Source organism: Coregonus lavaretus (assembly GCF_964263955.1).
Source record: "Coregonus lavaretus genome assembly, chromosome: 29".
In the NCBI taxonomy this organism is placed as follows: Eukaryota; Metazoa; Chordata; class Actinopteri; order Salmoniformes; family Salmonidae; genus Coregonus; species Coregonus lavaretus.
Genome location: NC_140016.1, coordinates 6,272,606 through 6,283,047, shown reverse-complemented (window position 1 = coordinate 6,283,047; position 10,442 = coordinate 6,272,606). Strand labels below are relative to the sequence as shown.

General features: G+C 45.7%; 1 protein-coding gene across 1 annotated transcript; it reads right to left on the bottom strand.

Annotated features, from left to right (window-relative positions):
* Window positions 1-6,049: 6,049 nt before the first annotated feature.
* On the bottom strand, window positions 6,050-9,668 carry LOC311104990 (protocadherin-20-like; the record flags this gene model as incomplete). The annotated part of the gene is made up of 3 exons (XM_084146976.1): window positions 9,636-9,668; window positions 8,630-8,823; window positions 6,050-8,441 (listed from the first exon to the last, which is right to left on the bottom strand). The coding sequence occupies exons 1-3, from the start codon at window positions 9,657-9,659 to the stop codon at window positions 6,050-6,052; spliced, it is 2,610 nt and encodes an 869-aa protein (XP_084003102.1). The 5' UTR covers window positions 9,660-9,668.
* Between the last annotated feature and the right edge of the window lie 774 nt (window positions 9,669-10,442).

Here is a 10,442-nt window from a genome sequence, read left to right as displayed (position 1 = left end):
CCACCACGCACAGACCAAGGAGTGGACTGAGGCAGGAGTCAGTGCATCAAGAGCCCCCACGCACAGACCTATCCAGGAAATGGGCTACAACCGTGGCATTCCTCGTGTCAAGCCACTCCTGAACCAGAGGCAACGTCAGAAGCGTCTTACCTGGGCTAAGGAGAAAAAGAACTGGTCTGTCACTCAGTGGTCCAAAGTCCTCTTTTCAGATGAAAGTACATTTTGCATTTCATTTTTTATGATTATGATTATTATTTTTTCCCCACCTTTATTTAACCAGGTTTAAGCCAGTTGAGAACAAGTTCTCATTTACAACTGCGACCTGGCCAAGATAAAGCAAAGCAGTGCGATAAAAACAACAACAACACAGAGTTACATATGGAATAAACAAAACATAAAGTCAAAAATACAACAGAAAATATATATACAGTGTGTGCGAATGTAGTAAATTATGGAGGTAAGGCAATAAATAGGCCATAGTGCAAAATAGTTACAATTTCGTATTAACACTGGAATGATAGATGTGCAAAAGATGATGTGCAAATAGAGATATTGGAGTGCAAAATAAATAACAATATGGGGATGAGGTAGTTGGATGGGCTAATTACAGATGGGCTGTGTACAGGTGCAGTGATCGGTAAGCTGCTCTGACAACTGACGCCTAAAGTTAGTGAGGGAGATAAGAGTCTCCAGCTTCAGAGATTTTTGCAGTTCGTTCCAGTCATTGGCAGCAGAAAACTGGAAGGAATGGCGGCCAAAGGAGGTGTTGGCTTTGGGGATGACCAGTGAGATATACCTGCTAGAGCACAGACTACGGGTGGGTGTTGCTATAGTGACCAGTGAGCTAAGATAAGACAGACATTTGCCTAGCAGTGATTAATAGATGACCTGGAGCCAGTGGGTTTGGTGATGAATATGTAGTGAGGGCCAGCCAACAAGAGCGTACAGGTCACAATGGTGGTTAGTATATGGGGCTTTGGTGACAAAACGGATGGCACTGTGATAGACTACATCCAATTTGCTGAGTAGAGTGTTGGAGGCTATTTTGTAAATGACATCGCCGAAGTCAAGGATCGGTAGGCTAGTCAGTTTTACGAGGGCATGTTTGGCAGCATGAGTGAAGGAGGCTTTGTTGCGAAATAGGAAGCCGATTCTAGATCTAACTTTTGATTGGAGATGCTTAATGTGAGTCTGGAAGGAGAGTTTACAGTCTAACCAGACACCTAGGTATTTGTAGTTGTCCACATACTCTAGGTCAGACCCGTCGAGAGTAGTGATTCTAGTCGGGTGGGCGGGTGCCAGCAGCATTCGATTGAAGAGCATGCATTTAGTTTTACTAGTGTTTAAGAGCAGTTGGAGGCTACGGAAGGAGTGTTGTATGGCGTTGAAGCTCGTTTGGAGGTTTGTTAACACAGTGTCCAATGAAGGTAACGAGATGTATACAAAATGGTGTCGTCTGCGTAGAGGTGGATCCGAGCGTCACCAGCAGCAAGAGCGACATCATTGATATACACAGAGAATAGAGTTGGCCCGAGAATTGAACCCTGTGGCACCTCCATAGAGACTGCCAGAGGTCCAGACAACAGGCACTCCGATTTGACACATTGAACTCTATCTGAGAAGTAGTTGGTGAACCAGGCGAGGCAGTCATTTGAGAAACCAAGGCTATTTAGTCTGCCAATAAGAATGCGGTGGATGACAGAGTCGAAAGCTTTGGTCAGGTCGATGAAGACGGCTGCGCAGTACTGTCTTTTATCGATCGCGGTTATAATATCGTTTAGGACCTTGAGCGTGGCTGAGGTGCACCCATGACCAGCTCGGAAACCGGATTGGCTTTCAAAAGGCAGGGCAGGATGGATATAGGTCTGTAACAGTTTGGATCTAGAGTGTCACCCCCTTTGAAGAGGGGGATGACCGCGGCAGCTTTCCAATCTCTCTGGGGATCTTAGACGTTACGAAAGAGAGGTTGAACAGGCTAGTAATAGGGGTTGTGACAATTTCGGCGGCTAATTTTAGAAAGAAAGGGTCCAGATTGTCTAGCCCAGGTGATTTGTAGGGGTCCAGATTTTTCAGCTCTTTCAGAACATCAGCTGTCTGGATTTGTGTAAAGTAGAAGCGGGGGGGCATGGGCAAGTTGCAGCGGAGGATGCAGAGCTGGTGCCGGGGTAGGGGTAGCAAGGTGGAAAGCATGGCCAGCCGTAGCAAAATGCTTGTTGAAATTCTCGATTATTGTAGATTTATCGGTGGTGACAGTGTTTCCAAGACTCAGTGCAGTGGGCAGTTGGGAGGAGGTGCTCTTATTCTCCATGGACTTTACAGTGTCCCAAAACTTTTTGGAGTTTCTGTTTGAAAAAGCTAGCCTTTGCTTTCCTAACTGATTGTGTATATTGGTTCCTGACTTCCCTGAAAAATTGCATATCGCGGGGGCTGTTCAATCAAGGTCCCAGAGTCTGGAGGAAGAGTGGAGAGGCACAGAATCCAATTTGCTTGAAGTCCAGTGTGAAGTTTCCACAGTCAGTGATGATTTGGGGAGCCATGTCATCTTCTGGTGTTGGTCCACTGTGTTTCATCAAGTCCAAAGTCAACTCAGCCGTCTACCAGGAAATGTTAAAGCACTTAATGCTTCCTTCTGCTGACAAGCTTTATAGAGATGCTGATTTCATTTTCCAGCAGGACTTGGCACCTGCCCACACTGCCATAGGTACCAATACCTGGTTCAATGACCATGGGATTACTGTGCTTGATTGGCCAGCAAACTCGCCTGATCTGAACCCCATAGAGAATTTATGGGGTATTGTCAAGAGGAAGATGAGAGACACGAGACCCAACAATGCAGACGAGCTGAAGGCCGCTATCGAAGCAACCTGGGCTTCCATAACACCTCAATAGTGCCACAGGCTGATCGACTCCATGCCACGCCACATAATAATAATATAATATGCCATTAAGCAGACGCTTTATCCAAAGCGACTTACAGTCATGTGTGCATACATTTTTACGTATGGGTGGTCCCGGGGATTGAACCCACTACCCTGGCTTTACAAGCGCCATGCTCTACCAATTGAGCTACAGAGGACCACATAGATGCAGTGATTCATGCAAAAGGAGCCCCAACCAAGTACTGACTGCATGTACAAGAACATACTTTTCAGAAGGCCGACATGTCTGTATTACATTTCATTTTTTCACTGGTGTTATGTCATATTCTAATTTTCTGAGATACTGAATTTGGGGTTTTCATGCGCTGTAAGCCGTAACCATCAAGATTAAAACAAATACAGGCTTGAACTATTTCACTTTTTGTGTAATTAATCCACGAGATATATATATATATATATATATATATATATATATATATATATATATATATATATATATATATATATATATATATATATAGAGTTTCACTTTGTCAAATGAATTATTGAAATTACTTAACTTTTCCACAATATTCTAATTTATTGAGCTGCACCTGTATTCTATAACAGACAATCACATCTGTTCTACATAATACTCTTCTAACTGTGCTGTCTGTAACCTTGCACCCTTCTGAACAAGGCTCCTGACAACAGCAGGAGAAGTAGTCTACTCCTTCTAGAAGTACAGTACAGTGTATTCTGTCCTGGCTGGGTGAGATGTGGTGTAACACTACACTAGAGGAGTGAGAATGCCAGGTGTCGGGTGATGGAGGGAGGACTTGCTCTGTGACTTAAGATGGTGATGTTTCTTGCCACTGCTGCCTCTCATCTGTCTGTTGATCCATACAAACCCTCTGCCTCCCCCACTTCCCCCCCCGGCCCACCGTTCCAGCCTCTCACCTATCTGTCCATATGTAACTTACAACCCCTCATTCTGTCCCCCCCCACCTCCTCTGTCCTCCCTTGACCCAGCGTCTCCCCCACTGCAGCCTTACCTCTTCCACCATCACCCCCCCCCCCCCCCCCCCACCACCTTCCACCATCACTGATACCCCACACAGACTGTCACCATTAAGGGACTAGTGTACAGTAGCCTAACACCCGATACCCCACACAGACAGTTAATAGTCGTATATAGCTACTTTAGGTTTACATTGAGTGGCTATTAAGTTCACCTACTGTCTACTTAGGGACACAAGTCATTTTCATGTTTTGTTTTTGTTGTTTTATCCCTTACAGGAAAAAAAAACAGCTGGTGCAAACACAAATAGAAATGGAGGGTTTAGTTTTCTATTTTGACATGCAGCTGTCTCCCAGCTTTAAAAACACTGGATCAAAGTACACTATGTCAGGCATTTTGTGTTCGGCTGACACTGGCACACAGTCTGTAGATCTGACCAGGGATTAGGCTAAAGATAATGGAAACAGAACATAAAGATCTGACCAGGGATTAGGCTAAAGATAATGGAAACAGAACATAAAGATCTGACCAGGGATTAGGCTAAAGATAATGGAAACAGAACATAAAGATCTGACCAGGGATTAGGCTAAAGATAATGGAAACAGAACATAAAGATCTGACCAGGGATTAGGCTAAAGATAATGGAAACAGAACATAAAGATCTGACCAGGGATTAGGCTAAAGATAATGGAAACAGAACATAAAGATCTGACCAGGGATTAGGCTAAAGATAATGGAAACGGAACATAAAGATCTGACCAGGGATTAGGCTAAAGATAATGGAAACGGAACATAACGATCTGACCAGGGATTAGGCTAAAGATAATGGAAACGGAACATAAAGATCTGACCAGGGATTAGGCTAAAGATAATGGAAACGGAACATAAAGATCTGACCAGGGATTAGGCTAAAGATAATGGAAACGGAACATAAAGATCTGACCAAGGATTAGGCTAAAGATAATGGAAACGGAACATAAAGATCTGACCAGGGATTAGGCTAAAGATAATGGAAACGGAACATAAAGATCTGACCAGGGATTAGGCTAAAGATAATGGAAACAGAACATAAAGATCTGACCAGGGATTAGGCTAAAGATAATGGAAACGGAACATAAAGATCTGACCAGGGATTAGGCTAAAGATAATGGAAACGGAACATAAAGATCTGACCAGGGATTAGGCTAAAGATAATGGAAACGGAACATAAAGATCTGACCAGGGATTAGGCTAAAGATAATGGAAACGGAACATAAAGATCTGACCAGGGATTAGGCTAAAGATAATGGAAACGGAACATAACGATCTGACCAGGGATTAGGCTAAAGATAATGGAAACGGAACATAAAGATCTGACCAGGGATTAGGCTAAAGATAATGGAAACGGAACATAAAGATCTGACCAGGGATTAGGCTAAAGATAATGGAAACGGAACATAAAGATCTGACCAGGGATTAGGCTAAAGATAATGGAAACGGAACATAAAGATCTGACCAGGGATTAGGCTAAAGATAATGGAAACGGAACATAAAGATCTGACCAGGGATTAGGCTAAAGATAATGGAAACAGAACATAAAGATCTGATCAGGGATTAGGCTAAAGATAATGGAAACAGAACATAAAGATCTGACCAGGGATTAGGCTAAAGATAATGGAAACGGAACATAAAGATCTTGTGATTAAAACCACTTTCACTTTTTCTTCTTCTCACTCTTTTGTACAAGACAAGTTTTGAATTTATATCCCTTATTTAACATCGATGTCTGCCTCAGTTGACAGGTCACACATCTCAAATTAGCCTCTACTACTAACACTAGGCTACAATTAACTGAAGTAAATTAAATATAAACCTCACGGCAAATGAAGAAAGAAAGCTTTCTTTCATTTGTTATCAATGATGTTCCTTAAATCTTCACCTCACCTTAAAGCTGGGTTCTTTATTTCTTTACTTTATTCGTTAGCTTGATAAAATGTATATTGGATTGTTTAAGACATTTAACCAGAGCGTTTCAATTTAGAATACTGAAAGAGAGAGAGACTCTTTTGTGTGAAAACAGTGAAAATGTATTTAATTGTAGAATTGATTTCATACTTTTTACATGGTATACAAGAAACGTCAGCTATACATAATATAGAGTCCAGTCAGAACAAGCACTGCCTCTCTCTCATTAAAACGCTTCTCCTGAAGAATATCTCTCCTGAATGCGTAGAGGAATCTGATTCTCCTTTACATGTTTAATGTATAAAACAACCGTCACCAGAAGCAGACAGAGCGAGGCTGCCATCATGCCCAGGCCTAGCAGCACGATCAACTGAGCATGTCTGTCGCAGACGGGCGTCTCAGCTGGCGTTTCGGAGGGCGTCTGTGCCAGTCTGTAGGGCAGGGATCTTGGCATGGTGTCCAGGTGGCATGGTTCCAAGGTGTCGTTGACCAGCAGGTTGACCCAGACAGTGGTGTGGAGGGGCGCTGGTTTCCCACCGTCACTCACCACGATGAACAGGTGGTGCATCCCCAGGTCCTTACCCATGAGCCTCTGGGCTAAGATCACGTTACCGGACTGAGCGTCCAGCTGGAAGGGACTGCTGCTGCTGTCACCATGGTGATGGGATGATGGAGAGGTGCCCGGTGGTTCCTGCGCTGCAATGGTGTATGTGATCTCCGAGTTTAACCCTGAGTCCTCGTCGATGGCGTAGATCTTGGTTACCATGGTGCCTGTGGTGGTCCCTGTGGAGATGGCGAGACACGACAAGTTGCTGCTGGGTAGGATGACCTGGGGCTGGTTGTCGTTGACATCCTCAATGAACACGGTTACCCTGGCGACAGAGGTAAGAGGTAACGGGCGTCCGTTGTCGGTGGCGAACAGATCTAACTCATAGCGGTCCTGTTTCTCGCGGTCGACATCGGCCATGCAGCGCAACATCCCCTGGGCGTTGTCTATGACGAAGGGGCCAACACTGCTGTTCACCACCCTCACCTCCACCTCCCCGTTAAGCCCTGAGTCCAAGTCCGACACCCCCACCTTCCCCACCTGGGCCAGGGGAGGTATATTCTCAGGGATGAAGAAGATGAAGTGAGGGGTGAGGAAGACAGGAGCGTTATCATTCTGGTCCAGGACGGTGATCGTCACCGTCACGGAGGACTCTAATGAAGGAGCGCCGTTATCTCTGGCCACAACAGTTAGTCTGTGAACGTCCTGTTGTTCCCTGTCCAGGGGTACAGAAACCGTCAGCTGACCTGTGTTTCGGTCGATTCTAAAAATGGCTGCCGCTGCCGCCGTGTGTGATGGTCGGCCCAGTCTGTAGGTGACCTGCCCGTTCTGACTGCTGTCTGCATCCTGCGCCCTGACTTTCAGCAGAGACGCCCCAACAGGGTTATTCTCCTCTATGTCTATCAGATAGGGACTCTGGAGAAACTGTGGAGCATTATCATTCACATCCACCACCCTCACCCGGATCACTCTCATAGGGAAGCCCTGAGCTGCAGGCTCCCCGACACCACCACGCATCACTACAGAAACATGATATTCACTCTTCATCTCATAGTCTAAGGGCTTTGATGTTGACAGGAGATATTTGCTGTTCTGCAGGCTCAAAGAAAAAGGCACCTCTCCTTCAATGGAGAGAGACGATGAGCCTCTAACACTACTAGTGTCCCCCGGCAGCTCTAGCAAAGCCAAGACCGTGGGGGGCTGGTTTTCCTGTAACACTATCGTCTGGTTTTGATGCTCTGCTATGAACCTGATCTTTATGCCATTCTCCTGGTGTGGAGCGGGGAGCAGGGATATGGTTACCTGAGTGTCTGCAGGGGGGCAGTGGGGGCCGCTGGCTAACACTTTCAACACCACCTCCTCTCCCCTGTCACTAACACTAACACTGTCACTGTGGCGGTCTCTGAGGTCTCCTCTCAGGCTGATCAGGCCAGTGTGACTGTCCAGACTGAAGAGTTCCCTGGCCCGTTCTGAGACCTTGGGGCTGAGGGAGTAGGTGATAGCAGCGTTGGGGCCCAGGTCTAGGTCTGTGGCTCTGACCCTGGTTACTGCTGTGTCTCTGGGTGATTCCACTGTAATAACCACCTTCTGGGGTCTGTCCAGGCTAAACTCTGGGCAGTTATCGTTCACGTCAGTCACTTTTATGAATAAAGTTGCTGTGACGCTTAGTGGGGTAGAGCCACAGTCTGTGGCCACTAGAGTCATCTCATGAAGATCCTGCTTCTCGCGGTCTAGTCCTTGTCGCACAACCAAAAACAAAATGGCTGCTTCTTCTTCTACTGTCACACTGAAAAACCCACCGGCTCCCTCTAAGTGGTACTGCAGCTGTCCGTTACGTCCCATGTCTCTGTCCTCTGCCTGGTCGTCCAATAAGAAACTGGTCCCCACAGCCACATCCTCAGAGACACTCAGATGGATCTCAGTGTTGTCAAAGTGAGGAGTGTGGTCATTGATGTCCTCTACAACCACCATGAACTTCACCAGCTCTGCCTCAGGGCCCACGATGGCGTCGTGTGGGAGGATACACTCCCCAGCCTGGGGTTGGTCAGGACACAGGGCCTCTCGGTCCATCCTGCGATAGATAGATCATTACTTTGTTAATAGTCAAGAGGAAGTTTCTTTATCAGCAGCAGCTATACATTAAAAGCATACAGCAACAGTAAACATTGAAGTGCAAAAATCCATCCAGTTAGGTAAAGAAACAGTCAAAAGGCCTGTAGACTACCACATCATCTAGAATGAGTTTCAATAAATAACCACCTGTGGTCGGTGGTGTAGACATCCCCTGTTCCCTGGTCCACCCTGAGGTAGACCTGGGTCAGGAGCTGGTAGGGGGGGGGGAACGTGGACCCGATGGACCCGACCCGGACCCCAGCCTCCTGCTCCTCTGGAACCGAGATCTGAACGGAACCGTAGCACATGATCTGCCTGAGATGGACGATGACCAGCACATTCTAAAGGAGAACATAGAACATTAAGTGAAAACGTAGGACTTGGAAGACTAGAGGACATTGGTGTGTAGTAAAGCACTGATATGGACCATGACATGGCACGTTCTAAAGGAGAACCCGAATAGGGAACTTAAAACATTCTTGTGAGGAGGAAAAACATTCATATGAGGAAATGATAATCCTCTGAACTTCCCCCTGAAGTAGGCTAGGATGGAAACATCTTCCTTCCTTTTAATGATCTATTATTAACAGTGGCATTACTACCTCAGCGGCTACTGTAAAAGTAGGGACTGTGTCACGTTTTAGGGAATAGGGTGGTATTGGGGACGCATCCTGTGTGTGCAGCAGTACTGCAATATAATCTGATATATCTCACCCCCTTATTCACTTACTAGTCAAACCTACTGGACCCTAACTAATGACAAAACATGCTTGTGGAATTATAATAAAGCATTTAACAAAACATATGCACATAATTTATGACAATTTACATATTTGCATGATGATGTTCCATATTAATAGTGAATAATAGCTATCATCAAGCATTATTCTTAAAACATCCAAGAAGCGTACAGAGGGTTTTCTTTTTCGTGTGCTCCCAGTCACAACAATAACCCATGACCTATGACCTATTATCCATTCACTAGCTCCCTGTCATATGAGAGCTACCAAAACAAGGACCAAGTAATGATCAACAATACTACTATGCTGCGACTAATATTGGTGAACAAATATTTATTAGGTTTTTAGAGTAATTAGCATGACAGATATATTGTTCATTAAGTGATAAGATGACTGACTAATGGTTGACTGACCTGAAGGAGTCCAGCCCAGTTCATGTTATCATCCGTCCCATTGGCCCGTAGCCTCCACACATGACACCTATCTGGGTTACCTCTGCCTCCACCTCTGCTAAGAGTAGGGAGGAAGACTGGGGCTGGAGGCAGCTATACCTGTAGCCTACCTGGGGACTGTTAGCACCCTCTCCACTCCTCCTCTCCTGCCCCTCCCACCTGTCACTCTGCCAGACTGGTGTAGGGAGGTAGACTGGGGCTGGAGGCGGGGTTGTAGACTGGGGCTGGAGGCGGGGTTGTAGACTGGGGCTGGAGGCGGGGTTGTAGACTGGGGCTGGAGGCGGGGTTGTAGACTGGGGCTGGAGGCGGGGTTGTAGACTGGGGCTGGAGGCGGGGTTGTAGACTGGGGCTGGAGGCGGGGTTGTATACCTGCTGCCTACCTGGGGACTGCTGTGCTAACACACACACACACCTTGTGCCCCTCCCACTACAGGTAACTTAATAAGCTGATTGGACAGTGTGCAGCAGCAAATCAGAACAACTGGTTACTCAGCATTCTTTACCTTCTTCCTGTAATGTATATCTCTGGTTTAGTGGTTTGAGGCATTTACTAATTGAAAGTAAATGTAAAAGGATTATCTAAATGGTTCTGGTGAAAGGAACAACCGAATATAAGATATTAGATATGACATACAAAAGGTTCTTATCTGTAACCATATGAACATACTTAATGTTATACATGATGAGAAAGAAGTCAGTTTGGGGACAGTTATTCCACCACAAAGTTCCAATTCCACCTGTGTCAACTGTGGCCACAAATGGCAAGGG